Below are 25,759 nucleotides of genomic sequence, written 5' to 3'. Positions count from 1 at the left end.
ATTGGAATTATACAGTATGTAGCCTTTACAGACTGGCTTCTTATACTTAGTAATACACATTTAATGTCCCCCCATGCCTTCTGATGGCTCAATAGTTCATTTCTTTTTATTGCTGAATAGTATTCCATTGGATGTACCACAGTTTTAAAAAATCATTCACCTACTGAAGGACATCCTGATTGCTTCCAAGTTTTGACAGTTATGAATAAAGCTGCTATAAACATTAGCATGCAGGTTTTGCAGTGGAAATAAATTTTAATCTCCTTTGGGTAAGTACCAAGGAACATGATTGCTGGATCTTATGATAAAACTATGTTTAGTTTTGTAAGAGACTGCTGAACTGTCTTCCAAAGTGGCTGTAGTATCTTGCATTCCCACCAGCCATGAATGAGAGTTCCTGTTGTTCCACATCTTCACCAGCATTTGGTGCTCTCAGTCTTCTGGAATGTGGCCAGTCTATAGATGTGTAGTGGTATCTCAGTGTTGGCTTAATTTGCATTTCCCTGATGATATATGATGTGGAACATCTTTTCATATGCTTATTTGCCATCTGTATATCCTCTTTGATACCTGTTAAGGTATTTGGCCCACTTTTTATTTTTCTTTTATTGTTGAGTTCTAAGAGTTCTTTGTATATTTTGGATAATAGCACTTTATCAGATATTTTACAAATATTTTCTTTTGTAAATATTTTCTCTTAGTCTGCCTTTTCATTTTCTTGACAGTGTCTTTCATGGAGCATAAAACTTTAATTTTAATGAAATTCAGTTTATCAATTGTTTCTTTCAACATATAATTATTTTTCACTGTTTTTTAATCTCAGAATTCTGCTAAATTACCCAACTCAAAGAATGCAAAATCAGTGAAGAAAATTAAATGTATAACACTTATATTGAAATCTATTTCATTTTTTTATTCTCAAAGTTATTAAAATATTAGAGTGGATTTTTTAACACTGCATTTAATTTTTAAGTAGTTTTAGGTTTGTAGAAGAGTGAGCACAAAGTACAGAGTTTCTATATATATACCCCCTGTCTGCCTACCCATTTCCCCTATTATTAAAATCTTACATTATTGTGATACATTTGTAACAATTGATGAGCCAATAATTTTTAACTAAAGTTCATAGTTTACATTGTTTCATTCTTTGTGCTATGCATTCCAAGAGTATTGACAAATTTATAATATGTATCCACCATTTATAGTATCATACAGAATAGTCTCCCTGCCCTAAACATCTCCTGCTCTACCTATTCATTCATTCCTCTCTTCCCTGAATTCCTGGAAATCACTGATCTTTTTACTGTCTCCATGATTTTGCCTTTTACCTGTTATATAATTGGAATCATACACATGTAATCTTTTCAGGTTCACCTATTTCCATAGTAGAATATTTATGTCATTATTCATCAATATTAGGATAACAGAGGTTTCCCAGATACCTTAATATACATGAGAAAAATATACCTGGAATGTATAATCATTCATATATTTATTTTAAATGGTCAAGCATATTTTTGAAGTGTTTTCATTAAGCAAATAAGAAACCTTGCTAGCTAATACAAGTGAAACCAAATAAATGTCAAATGAAGACAAATATAAGTCAAATGAAGCCATGGTATTGATAGTGGAGGAGGGGAATAAAATTATCATTTGAAGAATAACAGTACGGTTCTGCCTGACCCTAAAATCAGATCCTGGAAAGTTAAAGTAAAAAAGGACCTAGGTGCCTGTCTACTTCTATTTCCTAATTAAGTCAAAGAACTTGGAATGCAAAAAGATTTGATAAACTCACACACTAGAAAGGAGTACAATTTGATGTAGAATCCAGGTTCCTGAGGTTGCAATATTTTCTTTCTGCTGAATCCAGTATTATTAAACCTTGGAATATCTACTAGCTTAGCCTAGGCTGCTTCGAAATCTTTTTCTCTTAAGTAACCTATCGGTCTTATTGTTCTTACAGTGTAGTTAGTATCTTCTTTTTCTACTATGTTACTGATTTGAAGAGTTTTTTTTTTTTCTTTTTGATTTTCAGAGGAGTTACTACACTGTGCCTCGTATGGCTTTATTTGTATTTTTCCTTTTTGAGTTTCACAGATTTTCTTGAATCTGTTACTGGATATTTGCTTGGCAAATTCATTATCCACATTCCTCAGTTAAAATGTCTTAGATATTTTCCTCATGGTCCACTTTTGTGTTTTGCTATTTTCTGTATCTTTCATTCCATTTTCTGCTTTTGATTCAATCTGCATATTAGCTAATGGCCTCTTTTCACTTCATTGGTTCTCTCTTCAGCTGTTTCCAATGCCCTGCCCATCCATCAAGCTCTTAATATAAATTACTGAATTGTTCAGTTCTAGAATTTCCACTTCATTTTTTGTGTGGATTTCCTTGATAGTGTTTTCTATCATATCATATATTTTCTTGAATATATGAGTCATAATTATTTTGGATCTATAGCTGTAATCTCAAACAATTGGAACACTTCTTGCATGTTTGCACTGGTTAGTTTTTTTGTTTTTGTTTTTTTTCGGTACTGATTCTTGGTGTAATTGGTAATTTGGGATCAATTCTAGACTTGGTGTCTGAAAAGTTATAGAGGCTCTAGACAATGTTGTCTTTGTCTAAAAAGGATTTACTCTAAGCCCCTTTATTCAAAATCGAGGTGGGAGATTACTTGATAATAAGATTTATACGGTTTGAGTCTCCTCTGAATATGGATTATGACCTCTCTAAGGTATAATCCTCTGTGGTTCCCAAATGAACTTTTCCGTGTTTACCTGGGTCCCCTTAGTGATTTTTGTTCTCCAGCATTATACAACTGCTAAACGTTCCCATGAAATTCTCAGGCGTTTTTAGTTCAGCCTTTTAGCCTCACCCTGAGCAGTCTAATAGCCAACAAATGACTTAAAGAAAACTCCACACAGAGTCCAGGTTTCATTTTTCTTCACCTACCCTTTCTCTGGTATGTTAGTCCCTCAAGATCTAGGTGCTTTGACAAGCCTGGAATTTAATTTTTGTCTCCTCAGGACCATGAGATTACAGACAGCATTGTTGCCTCTCTACCACTTATCGATTCTCTTCTAGCTTCTTAACCTCAGCCTCTTGTCTTGAGCTATTTAAGTTGGCAGGTGCTTTGAAAAGAAAATAAGTAAACAAGAAGCTAAGCTATAAGTATCTTTTCTTGAAGCATCTTGGCCCTTCAAGTCTAACTATCTTGAAATATGTTACCCCTCTTCACACTAATTAGGATTGCTATGATATTAAAACACAAAGCAAAACAAAACAAAATAAGTAGAGAAATTGGAACCCTTGTGCATTGCTGATAGGGATGTAAAATGGTACAGCCATTGTGAAAAACAGTATAGGGTAACTCAGAAAATTAAATACAGAATTTAAAGAATAACACAGTCTATTATTGGATCCAGTAAATCCACTTCTGAGTATATACCCAAAAGAATTGAAAGCAGTGTCTCAAAGAGATATTTGTACACACATGTTTATATTCATAATTGCCAAAATGTGGAAGCAACCTAAGTGTCCAGCCATGGATGAATGGATAAAGAAAATGTGGCATATACATACAATGAAATATTATTCAGACTGAAGAAAAAAGGAAGGGAATTCTGACACACACTACAACAAGGATGAATTTTGGAGACATTATGCTAAGTGAAATAAGCCAGACACAGGAGCACAAATATTATATGATTATACTTACATTAAACACCTAGAGTTGTCAAATTTATAGAGAAATAAAGTAGAATAGTGGCTACTGGGAGCTGGGGGAGGGGTATTGGGAAGCTGTTATTTAATAGGTACAGTTTCAGTTGTGGATGGTGAAAATTTCAGATGATGTATAGTGGTCATGATTGCACAATAATGTGAATGTACTTAATGCCACTGAACTATGTACTTAGAAATTGTTAAAATAGTAAATATTATATGACGTATACTTCACCACAACAGAAAGGTATGTTACCTTCAAAGGCAATGGGTTTGCACTTTATTATTTTATTAAACATTCTGTAGATATTTTCAGTGGGTGCTTTAGTCTGCTGTGAACTACTCTGCCATAGGCACTCTGATTACTCTTAGATATTATAAAAATTCATTTTAACCTCAATTGATATTTATCAAGGATTTACTAGTACTTGTGCTTGTATATACTGTCATTATGATAAATTCTAGAGATGAAAATAGTAGTGAAATAATACAAAACATACAGTTGACTCTTGAACGACATGGATTTGAACAGATCCACTTACATGTGGATAGTTTTCAGTAAATCTGTATTACAGAACTACACAATCCTAGGTTGGTTGAATCCACAGATGTGGAACTGTGGGTACGGAAGGTCAATTGTAAATTTATGTGCGGATTTTTGACTGCAAAGAAGGTCTGTGTCCCTAACCCTGACGTTGTTCAAGGCTCAACTGTGTGTATTGATCTCTGCTCCTGGTTCCTGGCACAGCGCTTCCAGGACCCTTGTAATTTCCTGAGAAGAGCAGTAGGAGCATCTTGGTCCTACTATTTGGTCTTTGACCCTGGTTTCTTGGTGAATTTTCTGGTGAATTACTTGGGTGATAGAAGCGTCTTTTGTTCTATTGAGGCTACTCTTCCTGGGCTCCTAGATAGATTCAGGATGGGGGCTGGTCATCAGAAAGACCAACCTATGATTAGAAGCTTGGAACATTCAACCTGACCCCCCTCCAAAGAATAGAAGAGGGGCTAAAGATTGAGGCTTACATGATGAAGCCTGCATAACAATTACAAAGGTTGGAGAGCTTCTAGGTTGGTGAACGTGTGGAGGTGCTGGGACTATGGTGCCTAGAGAGGGCATGGAAGCTCCGTGCCTCTCCCACATACCTGGCCCTGGGCATCTCTTCCATCTGGCTCTTTCTGTGTTATATCTTTTATAATAAACCAGTAATCTAGTAAATAACGTGTTCCCCTGAGTTCTGTGAGCTGCTTTGGCAATGTAATCAAACCTGAGGAGGGGGCCATGGGAACTTCTGATGTATAGACAGTTGGTCAGGAGCACAGGTAACAAACTGAACTTGCAAGTGGCATCTGAAATGGGGAGGAGGGGCAATCTCATGGGACTGAAACCTTAACCTGTGGAGTCTGTGTCCAGGTACGTAGTATCAGAATTGGGTTAAATTGTAGGACACCCACCTAGTGTCTTAGAGAATGCTTGATGTGTGGAAAACGCACATATCTAGTATCAGGAGTATTGTGAATATAGAAGTAAAGGAAAAACACAAGAGATTTTTTCCAACTCAGAAGACATAATACCTTCTCTTAATAAAGACAGAACACAGTGAGAGATTTTCTAGTAAACAATGATTTATAAGGCACAAAGAAAAGGAATAGAATACTTTATGGGAATGTTTGTGAAACAATAAACTGTTGTTGTTATTAAATCACAATTTACTAGAATGTGGTTTGGAATATGAAAGACATTTTTAGGTTAACTTTATCCTTGGACACTGCTAAAATAAAATTTACCTTATAAGAGGATAAGGACATCAACAATATGAAAAAGGATTTTAATTGGGTACATTAATGATAATGAGGACATTTAAGAAACTAGTATAGGCAGAAAGTGAACAAAAAAACTGAATTAAAACAATAGCAGTAAAGATAGACAAAGAGGGAGAGAGAGAGTTGACGATTCTGCAGCAGATTTTACTTTATTTTTAAATTCAGGTGCAGAAGATTGAGATAATTATGTACATCAGTTATGGAACATTGTCACTATTACATCATTGGTCCATACAAATTCTTTCACTTACTGTTTCTATTTACTGTTTATTCATTTATTTATTCTTTCATTCCTTTTACTTATATCTCCATTTTTACTCCCTTTATCAGCACTTGCCCTCTCTTTGTAGTCCATTGTTGTATCCTTTTTGGTGATCCTGTGTGTTCTGAGAAATAGATTTCATCTGTTATGGAAACATTTTTAATTTATATAAATACTATTTTATTTCTTTTTGAATTTTCTAAGTACTGTTGCTAGGTGCACATTTATTCATGTGCTGCACATGGCTGCATGCTATGCCGTATATTTTACTCAGCCACTTTTCCTGGGATAGATGCTCATATTTTCTCCAAGTACCAAAACACATCCCAAAGCGCACACACACACACTCACACACACATGCAAAGAGACTACACAAGCCTATCCCCCACATATTCATAGGACATGGCAACTGATTCATCGTGTGGAAGAAAAAGAAAGCATTTACCATGACTCTGAATTGTGTACTAAAAGCTAGAAATAGGATCAATAGTGAAGCTATTACCTACAATAACTTCTAAATCAATACCCCACCAAACACCATATTTTATCTCTTAAAAGTTTCCAAATGTTTAAAAATTTGAAAAACCACAAGTCTAAGCAACCATTTTCAAACTTTTGATTTAACATTCAGGTGGAGAAGAGATGTCCTTTCTCTGGCATCCAGGTAGATAGAAACTAACCCAGATCTACATTATTTGTTTGGACCTGAGTTATTATAAAAATTACAGGGACTTCCCTGGTGATGCAGTGGTTAAGAATCTGCCTGCCAATGCAGGGGATACAGGTTCAATCCCTGGTCTGGGAAGGTCCCACATGCCACGGAGCAGCTAACCCCATGCACCACAACTACTGAGTCCACGTGCCGCAACTACTGAAGCCTGCGCGCCTAGAGCCCATGCTCCTCAGAGAAGCCACCGTGATGAGAAGCCCGCACACCGCAACGAAAAGTGGCCCCCGCTCACCACAACTAGAGAAAGCCCACGTGCAGCAACGAAGACCCAACGCTTTTGCGCTAAAAAAAAAAAAATTAAAAAAAGAAAATTACCGTTGTCTATAAACAAATATTTTAAGGAAGTCTGTGGTAAATGAATAACCACAGAGGAAAGACTGCAGTGCAGGCATTAAAGATGAAAGAGCTTTCCTGGTGATGATGGTATCTTAATAAAGCACTCTCTGGAAGAAAAAAAAAATCATATTTTTGACTTCTCAATATGAATGACTTCTCATCTTATCCTACTTTTCTTCTCAACTGCCAGAAATATTAATGTACTGATTTCTCTAATATAGATTATAGTTCACTTTCATTTTTAGCATCAGTCTTATCCTTGCCCTAAGTTTTAATTTAATTTTTAATTTAATTTTAGTTTAAAAAGTATCATGGAGTTAGTTGCATTTTGATTAAAAGATTTCTCAGTAATCTGGATAATAACATCACATCAAGCAAGCAGAGTTGAGCAGAGAGAACAGAGAAGTCAAAGTGTGATGCAAAGGAATGGCAACCTTGACTCACCCCACAGGGAGCTCTGGAGCTAAAATAAACCTGAGAATTGTCCAGAGTGGTTCATATGGTGGCCAGATCTTTATATCCTCATATTGATCAATCAGTCATGAAAGCCATCCCAGGTGGGGTTTGGGGGACATGATTTTGGACGAGATGGATCTTTGAGCTAAGATATTTCCTGACAAGACTGAAAGTTAAAGGTTTTCTGCCTTTGGTAATCCCAGTAGGTGGGGCAGGTCCTTCACTGAAGTGAGACCTCAGTTTTGCTGGATTTAGTGGCTCACCTGGCGGCATAACCAACATCCTCATTTCTGAGGAATCTCAGGCTGAGGCAGCTGCACTTGTCCATTTACTGTCTAAATTCGGCAAGAGAGGTCATTGGATTCTGGGTCAAAAAATTGGCTCATGACCAGAATTTGGCAACGAATCATGACTTGTTGATTGGGGCAACTGCCTTCTGTGGGCTATTCATCCAATCTTGACATCCACCTAAAATCCCCTCAGTCCCAGGCTAATAGGATAGCTATAATTTTGGGTTCAGTAAGTTAATTTTACGTACCCTTCCTATGCAATTCACCTCTTCTAAATACACACACACACACACACACACACACACATATACACACAACTTAGTTTTATAGAATGAGGGTAATTATAAAGCAGTTATAGGAATAGGAAGTGACATATATATGCAATAGGAAGAATGTGAAACAGTGAATTTTTTATTTACAGAAAATATTGTTTTGAGGCTCCTTTAAAATGGTCTATGACTGTAAAAATATCAATAAGTTTTTCTAGGGGGCTTCATTGTCAAGATGAACTTTGTAATTATTTAGGAGTAGAGTTTTGTCTTACCAGAAATAATTTGCTTTCAGGATACCATGATGCAGATCCAAGCCAGAAGAGAAATATGTGCTGGTAAATGAAGTCAGTGAGAGAAGGAAAGTTTTTAAAAGTTAAAAGTCAAACAATCTAAGAAAGAAGAGATACACATTAATTCGGAAATAATAATGAAAATATTAGAATATTCCTAATGGAGTTACATAATAAAATAAATTTAACTTACATTTTCTGTCCCTACAGTTGTTAGATTGACTAAGAGTGAGAGGACTAAACTTTAGGCTAACTTACTAGCTGCATACAATTCACTTAACTTTGTGTGTGTGTGTGTGTGTATGTGTGTTTTAAATAAAAGGAGGGCAATATTGTTTCTATTTTACAGGGTTGTTGTGACAATGCACTATTGTCTCAGTAGCTGCTATATTGCTCTATGAACTTAGCACTTAGGATTAATTCCATAGTTTGGGTAGAAATTAAAGATGTCTTGGGCATTTAGAAGGAATTCTTAGACAAGACCTTACCATGAGGATTACCTATGTAGAGTTACCATACCCTGAGGTCTTATTCTTAATTTACAGGTCCAGAAATGTGATTTTGTTCAAAGTAAGAAGTGATTCTCCTTTTAGGAACTAAATTATCCTTATAGTAACTGACATATATATGCAAAAACTAGAGGTGTGCTCAACATTGCCTCTCTTTCTTATTGACAACAAGTTACATCTCAGAAGCAGCCCAGATTCTTAGCAGTGTTCAACATAGACTCTCCAGTTTTTAAATACAGCTGGGAAGCCGAAAATAAACAGAATTTAGTGGTATGATACATAGGCTCTCAATAAATATCTGTGGAGACACGGTAGCTTTTAATTCTTTAATCACCTCTTTTTAAGCCTTCATGCTAAACAATGCATCTTCTTTTTACATAGATCTTCCTTCAGGATTTATAAAATATAAGTGAACACAGTGTGTTCAAAGGGACATTATTCCACCTATTCCAAAAGATGGATGAGCGAGTGGGGGTCCCTTTGGACAAATGTTTAGGGAACTTTGTATTAGAGAAAGTAAAGTATTTCTCTCCTCCAGACCTCTCAGTGTGTTGAGTATGCTAATATGCATTATGAATCTCTGAGTGGGAATATATCATGCAGTCATTTCCTAAATTTATTTGAAAACTGAACTTTTTCCACTGGGATTATTATAATTGTTACATACTATTAAGCATGTTTGGGAAAGACAGACACACTAATAGTGAAGCTCTAGGCTTTATAATTTTGTTACACAGATTACAATGTGGATTTTTTTCAGTCACCCATTTACGGATGACTGTCTTTAGGGTACGTAGTGTTATTATTAATTCTTTATTATTTTTCTTAAGCAAATACCTAAGGTTCTTTGCAGCTGTCTCTACTTAACCACCAAGAAATATGATTTGTTATAATAGCATGTTTGGTTTTCCTACAGCGCTCTTCATTAACAAATCTCTGTCTCTTGCGCATCCTCAGAGTGTAACTTTAACTTCATGTTAAAGTGGCATAATGCTGCTGCTTCCATGCACATTTAAGTTTGTATCATATGATTAATTGGATTATTAGACTGAGCCACACCAATTTTTTTCCTGATAGTGATTCCAAAAGATGTCCTATAAAAGGCAAAAGATTTATTCTATCTGAAGAGAAACTAAAGACTGAGATTGACATATATACACTAGTATGTAAAAAATAGATAACTAATAAGAACCTGTTGTATAAAAAAATAAATTAAATAAAATACAAAAAGAAAAAGATGTGCTGTAAGGATTTTCTTCAAAAGGATTATTTTTTATTGAACATAAAATGCTTATGTATTCAAAACGTTCTTAGTGGATTGAATAGCTATGTCTATTTCTCCATCATTTTAAGTAGTTTATATATGTGTATGTGTGTATATATATATATATATATATATATATATATATATATATATAAAATATGTGTGTATACACATATATGTAATATATATTGCTGGTCCCTTATATGCAGTCTTATTGGGTTTATTGAATGTATCTATTTTTTTCTCTATTAACCAGATAATTATAATCACATATACCATGTCAGATTAATATAGTTTTGTTTTGGGTTTTATTTTGTTTCAGCATATATTCACTATGATGATTTTGTTGTTAAACAATGACATGTTATATGAGACTAGTGATAGGTGGATTGTTAGAAAAAGAAGGAAATGTTTGTCAAGGAATTGTATCATAAGTCGAGAAAAACTTGGAAAACAAATTACATTTTATTATGCTTTTTAAAAAATCATTCACATTGCCAAAAGAACACAAAATAATAGATACAAAGTACAGTATTTATTATCTTATTCAATATATCATATATTCAAAAACTTTTCAAAACTCTTATAATTGGTGAAGCATAAATTGTGAAACTTAGAACAATTATTGGCTAAGAACAAAAAGAGTTAATCATACTCCGGATGACAAAAGTTATGTTATTAAAAACAATCTCTAAAGATGTTTCTATACAAGCTGAATTAGAGGTCAAATTCCTAAGTCTATCAATCCTTATTACTGTAGAGTTTATTTTCTAATAATAGGCAGGAATAAGGAAGGCCAATTAAAATGAAAATAAAATACAGGATTACAGCAAACAACATAGTAAAAACACATATATAAAGCAGGCTTCCTTCCAACTTATATTTTATTTGTTCTTTCTCTTATGCTTGAGGAAAAACAGCTCATTATAAATTATAAAAAACCTCAGCATAAAACAGGTAAGAAAAAGAAAATGCTTAGATGTTTTAAAGAGAATTTCCTCTTTTTAATTAGCAGTTGGATTTTTTATTCCTTTAGCATGCAGGAAAGAATAAATAACAAAAAGAAATCTTTTTTTAACATCTTTATTGGAGTATAATTGCTTTACAATGGTGTGTTAGTTTCTGCTTTCTAACAAAGTGAATCAGCTATACATATACATATACCCCCATATCTCTTCCCTCTTGTGTCTCCCTCCGTTCCACCCTCCCTATCCCACCCCTCTAGGTGGTCTCAAAGCACCAATCTGATCTCCCTGTGCTATGTGGCTGCTTCCCACTAGCTATCTATTTTACATTTGGTAGTGTATATAAGTCCATGCCACTATAACTTTGTCCCAAATTACCCTTCCCCTCCCCGTGTCCTCAAGTCCATTCCCTAGTAGGTCTGGGTCTTTATTCCCGTCCTTCCCCTAGGTTCCTCATAACCATTTTTTTTTTTTAGATTCCATATATATGGGTTAGCATACAGTATTTGTTTTTCTCTTTCTGACTTACTTCACTCTCTATGACAGACTCTAGATCCATGCACCTCACTACAAATAACTCAATTTCGTTTCTTTTTATGGCTGAGTACTATTCCATTGTATATATGTGCCACATCTTCTTTATCCATTCATCTGTCGAGGGACACGTAGGTTGCTTCCATGTCCTGGCTATTGTAAATAGAGCTGCAATGAACATTGTGGTACATGACTCTTTTTGAATTATGGTTTTCACAGGGTATATGCCCAGTAGTGGGACTGCTAGGTCGTATGGTAGTTCTATTTTAATTTATTTAAGGAACTGCCATACTGTTCTCCATAGTGGCTGTATCAATTTACATTCCCATTAACAGTGCAAGAGGGTTCCCTTTTCTCCACACCCTCTCCAGCATTTATTGTTTGCTGATTTTTTTGGTGATGGCCATTCTGACTGGTGTGATGTGACACCTCATTGTAGTTTTGATTTGCATTTCTCTAATGATTAGTGATTTTGAGCATCCTTTCATGTGTTTGTTGCCAATCTGTATACCTTCTTTGGAGAATAGTCTATTTAGGTCTTTGCCCATTTTTGGATTGGGTTGTTTGTTTTTTTGATATTGAGCTGCATGAGCTGCTTGTAAATTTTGGAGATTAATCCTTTGTCAGTTGCTTCATTGGCAAATATTTTCTCCGATTCTGAGGGTTGTCTTTTTGTCTTGTTCATGGTTTCCTTTGCTGTGCAAAAGCTTTAAAGTTTCGGGGTCTTTTCCGTTTCCATACAAATTGTGAAATTGTTTGTTCTAGTTCTATGAAAACTGCCAGTGTTAGTTTGTTAGGGATTGCATTGAATGTGTAGATTGCTTTAGGTAGTATAGTCATTTTCACAATGTTGATTCTTCCAATCCAAGAACATGATATAACTCTCCATCTGTTTCTATCATATTTAATTTCTTTCATCAGTGTCTTATAGTTTTCTGCATAAAGGTCTTTTGTCTCTGTAGGTAGGTTTATTCTCAGGAATTTTATTCTTTTTGTTGCAGTGGTAAATGGGAGTGTTTCCTTAATGTCTCTTTCAGATTTTTCATCATTAGTGTACAAGAATGCAAGAGATTTCTGTGCATTAATTTTGTATCCTGCTACTTTACCAAATTCATTGATTAGCTCTAGTAGTTTTCTGGTAGCATCTTTAGAAATCTCTATGTATAGTATCGTGTTGTCTGCAAACACTCACAGCTTTACATCTTCTCTTCCGATTTGGATTCCTTTTATTTCCTTTTCTTCTCTGATTGCTGTGGCTAAAACATCCAATACTGTGTTGAATAATAGTGGTGAGAGTGGGCAACCTTGTCTTCTTCCTGATCTTAGTAGAAATGATTTCAGTTTTTCACCATTGAGAACAATGGTGGCTGTGGATTTGTCATATATGGCTTTTATTATGTTGAGATAATTTCCCTCTATGCCTAATTGATGGAGGGTTTTTATAATAAATGGGTGTTCAATATTGTCAGAAGCTTTTTCTGCATGTATTGATATGATCATATGGTTTTTATTCTTCAGTTTGTTGATATGGTGTATCACATTGACTGATTTGTGTATATTGAAGAATACTTGCGTTCCTGGAATAAACCCCACTGATCATGGTGTATGATCCTTTCAATGTGCTGTTGGATTCTGTTTGCTAGTATTTTGTTGAGGATATTTGCATCTATATTCATCAGTGATATTGGCCTTTAGTTTTCTTTTTTTGTGACAGCTTTGTCTGGTTTTGATATCAGGATGATGGTGACCTCGTAGAATGAGTTTGGGAGTGTTCCACCCTCTACTATATTTTGGAAGAGTTTGAGAAGGCTAGGTGTTAGCTCTTCTCTAAATATTTGATAGAATTCACCTGTGAAGCCATCTGGTCCTGGGTTTTGTTTGTTGGAAGGTATTTAATCACAGTTTCAATTTCAGTGCTTGTGATTGGTCTGTTTCTATTTTTCGTTTCTTCCTGGTTCAGGCTTGGAAGGTTGTGCTTTCCTAAGAATTTGTCCATTTCTTCCAGGTTGTCCATTTTATTGGCATATAGTTGCTTTTAGTAATCTCTCATGTTCCTTTGTATTTCTGCAGGGTCACTTGTTATTTCTCCTTTTTCATTTCTAATTCTATTGATTTGAGTCTTCTCCCCTTTTTTTGTGATGAGTCTGGCTAGTGGTTTAACAATTTTGTTCATCTTCTCAAAGAACCAGCTTTTAGTTTTATTGATCTTTGCTATTGTTTCCTTCATTTCTTTTTCATTTATTTCTGATCTGATCTTTATGATTTCTTTCCTTCTGCTAACTTTGGGTTTTTGTTCTTCTTCTTTCTCTAATTGCTTTAGGTGTAAGGTTAAGTTGTTTAGTTGAGATATTTCTTGTTTCTTAAAGTAGGATTGTATTGCTGTAAACTTCCCTCTTTAGAACGGCTTTTGCTGCATCCCAGAGGTTTTGGGTCGTCGTGTTTTCATTGTCATTTGTTTCTCGGTATTTTTTTATTTCCTCGTTGACTTCTTCAGTGATCTCTTGGTTAAATAGTGTGTTTTTTAGCCTCCATGTGTTTGTGTGCTTTACAGATTTTTTCCTGTAACTGATATCTAGTCTCAAAGCATTGACTTGATATGATTTCAGTTTTCTTAAATTTACCAAGGCTTGATTTATGACCCAGGATATGATCTATCCTGGAGAATATTCCGTGAGCACTTGAGAAGAAAGTGTATTCTGTGCTTTTTGGATGGAATGTCCTATAAATATTAATTAAGTCCATCTTGTTTAATGTTTCATTTAAAGCTTGTGTTTCCTTATTTATTTTCATTTTAGATGATCTGTCCATTGGTGAAAGTGGGGTGTTAAAGTCCCCTACTATGATTGTGTTACTGTGAATTTCCTCATTTATGGGTGTTAGCATTTGGCTCATGTATTGAGGTGCTCCCATGTTGGGTGCATAAATATTTACAATTATTATACCTTCTTCTTAGATTGATCACTTGATCATTATGTAGTGTCCTTCTTTGTCTCTTGTAATATTCTTCATTTTAAAGTCTATTTTGTCTGATATGAGAATTGCTATTTCAGCTTTCTTTTGATTTCCATTTGCATGGAATATCTTTTCCATCCCCTCACTTTCAGTCCATATATGTCACTAGGTCTGAAGTGGGTCTCTTGTAGACAGCATATATATGGGTCTTGTTTTTCTATCCATTCAGCCTGTCTACGTGTTTTGGTTGGAGCTTTTAATCCATTGACATTTAAGGTAGTTATCGATATGTATTTCCTATTACCATTTTCTTAATTGTTTTGGGTTTCTTATTGTAGATCTTTTCCTTCTCTTGTCTTTTCTGCCTAGAGAAGTTCCTTTAGCATTTGTTGTAAAGCTGGTTTGGTGGTGCTGAATTCTCTTTGCTTTTGCTTGTCTTTAAAGTTTTTAATTTCTCTGTCAAATCTGAATGAGATCCTTGCTGGGTACAGTAATCTTGGTTGTAGCTTTTTCCCTTTCAACACTTTAAATATGTCCTGCCACTCCCTTCTGGCTTGTAGAGTTTCTGCTGAAAGATCAGCTGTTAACCTTATGGGGATTCCCTTGTATGTTATTTGTTGTTTTTCCCTTGCTGCTTTTAATTTTTTTCTTTCTATTTAATTTTTGATAGTTTGATTAATATGTGTCTTGTCATGTTTCTCCTTGGATATATCCTGTATGGGACTCTCTGTGCTTCCTGGAGTTGATTAACTATTTCCTTTCCCATATTAGGGAAGTTTTCAACTATAATCTCTTTAAATATTTTCTTAGTCCCTTTCTTTTTCTCGTCTTCTTCTGGGACCCCTATAATTTGAATATTGGTGTGTTTAATGTCCCAGGGTTCTCTGAGACTGTCTTCAATTCTTTTCATTCTTTATTCTGCTCTGAAGTAGTTATTTCCACTATTTTATCTTCCAGGTCACTTATCTGTTCTTCTGCCTCAGTTATTCTGCTGTTTATTTCCTCTACAGAATTTTTAATTTCATTCATTTTGTTGTTCATCATTGTTTGTTTGCTTGTTAGTTCTTCTAGGTCCTTGTTAAACGTTTCTTGTATTTTCTCCATTCTCCAAGATTTTAGATCATCTTCACTATCATTACTCTGAATTCTTTTTCAGGTAGACTGCACATTTCCTCTTCATTTGTTAGGTCTGGTGGGTTTTTACCTTGCTCCTTCATCTGCTGTGTGTTCTCTGTCTTCTCATTTTGCTTAACTTACTGTGTTTGGAGTCTCCTTTTCACAGGCTGCAGGTTCATAGTTCCTTTTGTTTTTGGTGTCTGCCCCCAGTGGCTGAGCTTTGTTCAGTGGGTTGTGTAGGCTTCCTGGGAGGGGACTTGTGCCTGTGTTCTGGTGGATGAGGCTGGATCTTGTCCTTCTGGTGGGTAGGTACGCATCTGGTGGTGTGTTTTGCAGTGTCTGTGACCTTATTATGATTTTAGGCAGCCTTTCTGCTAGTGGATGGGGTTGTGTTCCTGTCTTGATAGTTGTTTGGCATAGGGTGTCCAGCACTCAAGCTTGCTGGTGGTTGAATAGAGCTGGATCTTGGCGTTGAGAGGACGATCTCTGGGAGATTTTCGCCATTTGATTTGATTCGTCATTTCGCCACCTGAAAAGGAATTCAGAATAATGATAGTAAAGATGATCCAAAATCTTGGAAATAGAATGGAGAAAATGCAAGAAACGTTTAACAAGGAACTAGAAGATCTAAAGAGCAAACAAACAGTGATGAACAACACAATAAATGAAATTAAAAATTCTCTAGAAGGGATCAGTAGCACAATAACTGAGGCAGAAGAATGAATAAGTGACCTTGAAGATACAATAGTGGAAATAGCTACGTCAGAGCAGAATAAAGGAAAAAGAATGAAAAGAATTCAGGACAGTCTCAGAGACCTCTGGGACAACATTAAACGCACCAACATTTGAATTATAGGGGTCCCAGAAGAAGAAGAGAAAATGAAAGGGACTGAGAAAATATTTGAAGAGATTATAGATGAAAACTTCCCTAATAAAGGAAAGGAAATAGTTATTCAAGTCCAGGAAGCACAGAGAGTCTCATACAGGATAAATCAAAGGAGAAACATGACAAGACACATATTAATCAAACTATCAAAAATTGAATACAAAGAAAATATATTAAAAGCAGCAAGGGAAAGACAACTAATAATACACAAGGGAATCCCCATAAGGTTAACAGCTGATCTTTCCACAGAAACTCTACAAGCCAGAAGTGAGTGGCAGGACATATTTAAAGTGATGAAGGGGAAAAACCTACAACCAAGATTACTGTACCCAGCAAGGATCTCATTCAGATTTGAAGGAGAAATTAAAACCTTTACAGGCAATCAAAAGCTAAGAGAGTTCAGCACCACCAAAGAAGCTTTACAACAAATGTTAAAGGAACTTCTCTAGGCAGGAAACACAAGAGAAGGAAAAGATGTACAAAAAGAAACCCAAAACAATAAAGAAAATGGTAATAGGAACATACATATTGATAATTACCTTAAATGTAAATGGATTAAAAGCTCCAACCAAAAGACCTAGACTAGCTGAATGGATACAAAAGCAAGACCCGTAATATGATGTCTACAAGAGACCCACTTCGGACCTAGGGACACATACAGACTGAAAGGGAGGAGATGGACAAAGACATTCCATGCAAATGGAAATCAAAAGAAAGCTGGAGTAGCAATTCTCATATCAGACAAAACAGACTTTAAAACAAAGACTATTACAAGAGACAAAAAGGACACTACATAATGATCAAGGGATCAATCCAAGAAGATATAACAATTGTAAATATTTATGCACCCAACATGGGAGCACCTCAATACATAAGGCAAATACTAACAGCCATGAAAGGGGAGATTCACAGTACCACAATCATAGTAGGGGACTTTAACACCCCACTTTCACCAATGGACAGATCATCCAAAATGAAAATAAATAAGGAAACACAAGCTTTAAATGATACATTAAACAAGATGGACTTAATTGATATTTATAGGACATTCCATCCAAAAGCCACAGAATACACTTTTATCTCAAGTGCTCATGGAACATTCTCCAGGATAGATCATATCTTGGGTCACAGGTCAAGCCTTGGTAAATGTAACAAAATTGAAATCATATCAAGTATCTTTTCTGACCACAACTCTATGAGACTAGATATCAATTACAGGAAAAAATCTGTAAAAAATACAAACACATGGAGGCTAAACAATACACGACTTAATAACCAAGAGACCACTGAAGAAATCAAAGGGGAAATCAAAAACACCTGGAAACAAAAGACAATGAATACATGACAACCAAAAACCTATGGGATGCAGCAAACGCAGTTCTAAGAGGGAGTTTATAGCAATACAATCCTACCTTAAGAAACAAGAAAAATCTCAAATAAACAACCTAACCTTACACCTAAAGCAATTAGAGAAAGAACAACCAAAAAAAAAAAACCAAAGTTAGCAGAAGGAAAGAAATCATAAAGATCAGATCAGAAATAAATGAAAAAGAAATGAAGGAAATGATAGCAAAGATCAATAAAGCTAAAAACTGGTTCTTTGAGAAGATAAACAAAATTGATAAGCCATTAGCCAGACTCATCAAGAAAAAAAACGAGAAGACTCAAATCAATAGAATTAGAAATGAAAAAGAAGTAACAACTGACCCTGCAGAAATACAAAGGATCATGAGAGATTACTAAAAGCAACTATATGCCAATAAAATGGACGAAATTGACAAATTCTTAGAAATGCACAACCTTCCGAGACTGAACCAGGAAGAAATAGAAAATATGAGCAGACCAATCACAAGCACTGTAATTGAAACTGTGATTAAAAATTTCAATCAAACAAAAGCCTGGGACCAGATGGCTTCACAGGCGAATTCCATGAAACATTTACAGAAGAGTTAACACCTGTTCTCCTCAAACTCTTCTAAAATATAGTAGTGGGAGGGACACTCCCAAACTCATTCTAGAAGCCCACCATCACCCTGATACCAAAACCAGACAAAGATGTCACAAAGAAAGAAAACTACAGGCCAATATCACTGATGAACATAGATGCAAAACTCCCAACAAAATACTAGCAAACAGAATCCAGCAATACTTTAAAAGGATCATAAACAATGATCAACTGGGATTTTTACCAGGAATGCAAGGATTCTTCAATATATGCAAATCAATCAATGTGATACACCATATTAAAAAATTGAAGGAGAAAAACCATATGATCATCTCAATAGATGCAGAGAAAGCTTTTGACAAAATTCAACACCCATTTATGATAAAAAAAAAAAAACCCTCCAGAAAGTAGGCATAGAGGGAACTTACCTCAGCATAATAAAGGCCATATATGAGAAACCCACAGGCAGCATCGTTCTCACTGGTGAAAAACTGAAACCATTTCCACTAAGATCAGGAACAAGAAAAGTTGCCCACTCTCACCACTGTTATTCAACATAGTCTTGGAAGTTTTAGCCACAGCAATCAGAGAAGAAAAGGAAATAAAAGGAATCCAAATGGGAAAAGAAGAAGTAAAGCTGTGAGTGTTTGCAGACGACATGATACTATACATGGAGAATCCGAAAGATGCTACCAGAAAACTACTAGAGCTAATCAACGAATTTGGTAAAGTAGCAGGATACAAAATTAATGCACAGAAATCTCTTGCATTCCTATACACTAATGATGAAAAATCTGACAGTGAATGTATGGAAACACTCCCATTTACCATTGCAACAAAAAGAATATAATATCTAGGAATAAACCTACCTAAGGAGGCAAAAGACCTGTTTGCAGAAAATTATAAGACACTGGTGAAAGAAAAGATGATACAAACAGATGGAGAGATATAGCATGTTCTAGGATGGAAGAATAAACGTTGTGAAAATGACTATACTACCCCAAACTACAGATTCAATGCAATCCCTATCAAACTACCACTGGCAGTTTTCACAGAACTAGAACAAATAATTTCACAATTTGTGTGGAAACACAAAAGACCTCGAATAGCCAAAGCAATCTTGAGAAAGAAAAACGGAGCTGGAGGAATCAGGCTCCCTGACTTCAGACTATACTACAAAGCTTCAGTAATCAAGACAGTATGGTGCTGGCACAAAAACAGAAATACAGATCAATGGAACAGGATAGAAAGCCCAGAGATAAACCCACGCACATATGGTCACCTTATCTTTGATAAAGCAGCTAAGAATATACAGTGGAGAAAAGACAGCCTTTTCAATAAGTGGTGCTGGGAAAACTGGATAGCTACATGTAAAAGAATGAAATTAGAACACTCCCTAACACCATACACAAAAATAAACTCCAAATGGATTAAAGACCTAAATGTAAGGCCAGAGACTATCAAACTCTTAGAGGAAAACATTGGCAGAGCACTCTTTGACATAAATCACAGCAAGATCCTATTTGACCTGCCTCCTAGAGAAATGGAAGTAAAAACAAAAGGAAACAAACGGGACTTAATGTAACTTAAAAGCTTTTGCACAGCAAAGCAAACCATAAACAAGACGAAAAGACAACCCTCAGAATGGGAGAAAATATTTGCCAATGAAGCAACTGACAAAGGATTAATCTCCAAAATTTACAAGCAGCTCATGCAGCTCAATATCAAAAAAAACAAACAACCCAAGCCAAAAATGGGCAAAAAACCTAAACAGACATTTCTCCAAAGAACATATACAGATTGCAACAAACATATGATAGAATGCTCAACATCACTAATCATTAGAGAAATGCAAATCAAAACTACAATGAGGTATCACATCACACCAGTCAGAATGGCCATCATCAAAATATCTACAAATAACAAATGCTGGAGAGGGTGTGGAGAAAAGGGAACCCTCTTGCACTGTTGGTGGGAATGTAAATTGATACAGCCACTATGGAGAACAGTATGGCGGCGGTTCCTTAAATAAATAAAAATAGAACTACCATACGAACTAGCAGTCCCACTACTGGGCATATACCCTGAGAAAACCATAATTCAAAAAGAATCATGTAGGGCTTCCCTGGTGGCTCAGTGGTTGAGAGTCCACCTGCCGATGCAGGGGACGCGGGTTCATGCCCCAGTCCAGGAGCATCCCACATGCTGCGGAGTGGCTGGGCCCGTGAGCCATGGCCACTGAGCCTGCGCGTCCGGAGCCTGTGCTCCGCAACGGAAGAGGCCACGGTGAGAGGCCAGCATACCGCAAAAAAAAAAAAAAGAGTCATGTACCACAATGTTCATTGCAGCTCTATTTACAATAGCCAGGACATGGAAGCAACCTAAGTGTCCATCAACAGATGAATGGATAAAGAAGATGTGGCACATATATGCAATGGAATACTACTCAGCCATAAATAGAAACGATATTGAGTTATTTGTAGTGAGGTGGATGGACCTAGAGTCTGTCATACAGAGTGAAGTAAGTTCAGAAAGAGAAAAACAAATACCTATGCTAACCCATATATATGGAATCTAAAAAAAAAAATGGTCATGAAGAACCTAGGGGCAAGACAGCAATAAAGATGCAGACCTACTAGAGAATGGACTTGAGGATATGGGGAGGGGGAAGGGTGAGCTGGGACAAAGTGAGAGAGTGGCATGGACATATATACACTACCAAATGTAAAATAGATAGCTAGTGGGAAGCAGCTGCATAGCACAGGGAGATCAGCTCGGTGGTTTGTGACTACCTAGAGGGATGGGATAGAGAGGGTGGGAGGGAGGGAGATGCAAGAGGGAAGAGATATGGGGACGTATGTTTATGTCTATCTGATTCATTTTGTTATAAAGCAGGAAGTAACACACCATTGTAAAGCAATTATACTCCAATAAAGATGTTAAAAAAATTTTTAATTAAATAAATGGAATATAACTATATATCTGCCGCCACTTTTTTTTTTTTTTTTTTTGCGGTACGCAGGCCTCTCACTGTTGTGGCCTCTCCCGTTGCGGAGCATAGGCTCCGGATGGGCAGGCTCAGCGGCCATGGCTCACGGGCCTAGCTGCTCTGCGCGGCATGTGGGATCTTCCCGGACTGGGGTGCGAACCCATGTCCCCTGCATCGGCAGGCGGACTCTCAACCACTGCGCCACCAGGGAAGCCACACATTTTGTGTTATATAGAAAATATAAGAAGAAAACACTGAGCTTAAGAATCAAAACTTTCCAAAATTGAATATGCATATAGCATAGGTAATATCACATTTAACTTTGGATGCCCAATTCTTTTATTTTTAGCCATCATATAAAAACATTTTTTAAGATTAATATTGAACTGGGAATTACATTCATGACAGAATTTGTTTCTCTTTACTTGAGATAGTCTAATATTTGCCTTAAACATTTGCAAAGCAACTCCATGGAGAGCACTCCCGAACGTTTCCTTTAGGCAGGCATTTGAGAATATACATGGATAGTCAGTGTGTGAGATTTAGCCAAGAAAATCCCTCTAAAACAAAATAATATTTTAAAGCCACACCTCACTTTACATGTACTATTATTCTAGGCTCTGTGCAATATACAGGGTTGTGTCTCCAGTCTACATCTGCAGCCACTCCTCAGGTGTTCTCTGGACCTCATGTCCGGAAATGTTCTCACCTTCAAGATCTCAAAATCTGAGTTTCCATTTTCTGATGATAAACCTGTCTTAGCATTTCTCATATTTTTTTAACTCCTATTGAACTTGATGATTAATTTATCATCTGTTGCTATTCTTTACCCTGTGCTATTTTTGCAGCCAGACACAACTGTTCTGGCTTTACATGTCTCTATCCAACAAGAAAAAAATAATAGCCTTTTAAGGGGCATCATTTTTTTGTTACTTTAGAACACCACGTACCTATGACTTTCTGCCACTCCTGTCTAGTAAATCCTCAGTTTTGAATCTTTCTCACTGTTAATGCTGCCTGTTTCTGTTGCATAATGTTGCAAAACTAATTAGAGCCAGTGAATGAGCAACCCTGTAATTAATGTCTATATCAGAGACACTTCAGTTTCAAAAGTGAGAGAGGATATTATAAAACTGGTGTAAACTAGCTCTGTCTGAGAGAAACAAAAGTAGGCCTATTTTCCCATCAGAATTTGTCTTCAGAGATGCTTGAAATTTTCTTGTTTTTAAAAACTGTTAGGCATTTCTAGTGTCAGCTTTAAGTTTAAGCTGACAAGAAGTTCAAGCTCAAGAAGTGAATTCCTCTGTCTCATCCCAAATTCAGTTCAACCAGAATCAATTCCTTTCTCCTTCCAAGAGAAGACAGGTCTCACCACCTCAAAATATTTCTCTCCGTCTTCTTAGTCCTTTTCTTTGTCTGAGTTTAAAAAAAAGTTCTTCAGTTCTTACTCAAAATTCTATTCATCGTTCTACTTCTTCTTTGGCTTTCTTTTGAGGTCAGAGCAGAGGGTTGAGGCTGGCTATCATCATCTCTTGCCTTTCCTCTTCTACTAATCCCAGCCTCCCTGGAGGTAGAACATACGTCTTTCCAAGCCACAGACCTAGGCGTTATCTAGGAGTCCCTCTTTGGTTTTATATACATTTTTTCCACACAGGACTTGCTCATCCATCATGATAGATTCAAGCGAGACTTAAGCAACTGTCACACCCCAGCCTGCTTTCTACAGATGCGTTGGTTGATGGATAAAATTCTTTTTTCCAGGGTTGCTACTGGAAGTAGTTAGAAAGTCCAAAGTTAGAAAGTTCAAAGCTGAACTTATTTTTTCCATTGAGCCTACAAATTTTACTAGTCCAAGTGTAAAAATCACTACATATCCTTACATAGTCATAGTTGTGAAACCTTGGGTCAGTCATAAATGGCCCTCTTTTCAGTATCTCCAGATAAAATTAGTCACCAGGTCTTGAAGGTTGCTCTTCCACCACACTTCTCACACTTATTACCAAGGTGTGCATTATTATTGATACTCTGTCAGATAGCTCCACATAGTACTTCTACCAGTTTCATCTTAAAGCATAACTCTGATCATTTCAAGACACTGAGCTATTCGAGAACTTTTTACATTCCGTCTCTTGGACGCTGTTGTACATACAGACCCCTTAGTTTGCATTCATGGCTTTTCTTTCTCTGGCCTCAAAACATACTCCCAGTTGTTTTTGCTCACAATATTCCGTGAGCCAGTTTGGATGGCATGCTATTTCCTAATTGTGTCCAGAATGGTCATTTTGTTCCTCCCTCTAGGGACATCTTCTGTTGAAACTCCGTATTCTTAAGGACTTTATCGTAGTCAGTATCTTCCATGACAAATGGTTTACTCTCCAACCAGATGTGAATTCTCCTTTCTTTAATTCCCATGTTCTTACTATTTTTACTTTTTGTCTCATAAATATTATTTGTATACTGTTTTACCCTCCTCATAGAGTATTATTTTCTAAAGAAAAGGATGTATGATTAACCCATGGTTAAAACACTGGGACACCATTCTTACTTACACTAGTCAATCATTTATTGCTTGTACAAATGTGACTATTTGATTGTAGTAGAAATATGTGTATAACTGTCATGTAAAAATAATACTAGATCTCTCTGCAAAGTTGTTTTCAATAATCAGGTAGTAAGTATCATTTTACCTAATAAATAGTTAAAAGGATTGATGCATGAAGAAAGTACAGGATTTATTCACAGATGAGTCCCAGTCTCTGTTAGAACTTGAAAGAGATACTAGGTCCTTTATAATCCTTTCCCTGTTCATTTTAAACAGAGCCCACCATATGCATGCAAACTGCTGCAATCATTCATTAAGTAGATTCAACCTCTCATTTTCCTTAAATCATCACTGATTTGAGCTTACTGTTTTCTCAACTTAGGCCTAAGAAAATTATGGCCAGTTATTCATTCTCTAATTAACCTAAAAGTGAACTATATTTCATTGCTTGTAGGATGGTATGGGAAATCTGAGAGTCACCAAGAAGGGAATCCGACTTGAAGGTATATCTGAGTTTCTACTTCCATTGTATGTGAAAGAAATTCATTCCCGAAAGGTATGTGATACTGGCTTTGGCTTACTGTAAAAGATAATTTAGAGGTTATGTTTTAGCTTAAAATAGGAGGACAGATACCCCTTATCTCTTCAGTATGCATTTAGTTATTTTAAGCTAAAGACTTATTTGAAGAAATCAAAACAATGAAACAATTGAAAAACCAGTGGAGAAGTTAATTTCAAACTGACAAATTAGAGAGCCTCCAATTAAACTGCAGTGTTGCTTTTGTTAGTCTCTAAAATATGCCCTTCTGTTTTCAATGGATGGACCTTAAAAATCCAGTTATATTAATTCCAAAAGGGGCATTTAACATATTTTGAGTAATTTCTGCAAGAACCTTGACTTGAATAAATGATATTAATTCAATGTATTTTACATCTTTTCAGCTTTAACGGACATGCATTTTCTAAAAGTGGTGACAAAAAGTCTTAGTACAGAAATTAACTTTATTTCTGGATGTACATTATTTAAAACCAGTAAGAATATTTATTCTTTCAAATGTATGTGTGTATGTGTGTGTGCTATGTGTGTTTTATCACCTAGCAGCATGCTAAAACTCAAAACATTATAGCTTAGACATTGTTCATTTTGGCTTAAGTGTGTTATTTCTCAGAAGGTAGTATCTTTGGTACATCAGAATCTCACTAGACTCTTTCAAATGTAATAGGCTTTCCCCTGGGATATGTGTGTATGTGTGGAAATAAATTTAGTGAAACAGAATAATTAGAAAGATTGTTATATAAAACGTGGAAAGATTACTAACCTTATTTCATAAATATGAAAGTGTATTTTCGACTAGAATGTTTTAATATTAGCAATATTTTAGCAAATGAGTTGCATAGTAAGCCAAAATTTTATAATTTGCTTCGAGGCTATTTTTCCCTTAAATATCAAAGTGAACACAGAACAAAGGATTCTTTTTCATAAAAATTTTAATTAGGATAATTATATTAAGTTTAAATTTTATTTTGTTATGTGTGAACTTGCAGAGCTTCCTAATATACTCTATTGACTGCTACTCTGGGTACTGGAAATTTTTTATTAAGATTACTTTCTGGATTTAGGTCAGAGAATAAATAATACAATAGACACATGTATGAACACCTGACCTTACTGATTAAACTATCAAAACTAATTAAACTTAAAATAAAAAGTTTGGTGTTTTTATTTGATTTGATTGTTAGGAAAACTGAAAAAATATAGCATGCTTACACATATTAGCATCTTCCCTTTGACTGGAAGTTATCACCACTCTGTTATTTTCTGGTTCCTTCTTGTGTTTCACACCACTAAGCAGTTTCATATTTGAAGAAATGAA

The 25,759-nt window shown here is 35.7% G+C and overlaps 1 protein-coding gene across 1 annotated transcript in view; it reads left to right on the top strand.

Moving 5' to 3' along the window:
- SGCZ (sarcoglycan zeta) overlaps positions 1-25,759 on the top strand; it is a 331,450-nt gene that overhangs the window by 143,717 nt on the left and 161,974 nt on the right. The window contains exon 2 of the mRNA XM_004277165.3: positions 24,340-24,441. Within this exon, the coding sequence (XP_004277213.2) occupies positions 24,340-24,441 (102 nt within the window). The remainder of the gene's footprint in view (positions 1-24,339; positions 24,442-25,759) is intronic.

This window comes from Orcinus orca, chromosome 21 (assembly GCF_937001465.1).
Source record: "Orcinus orca chromosome 21, mOrcOrc1.1, whole genome shotgun sequence".
In the NCBI taxonomy this organism is placed as follows: Eukaryota; Metazoa; Chordata; class Mammalia; order Artiodactyla; family Delphinidae; genus Orcinus; species Orcinus orca.
This window is presented reverse-complemented; position numbering and strand designations above follow the sequence as displayed.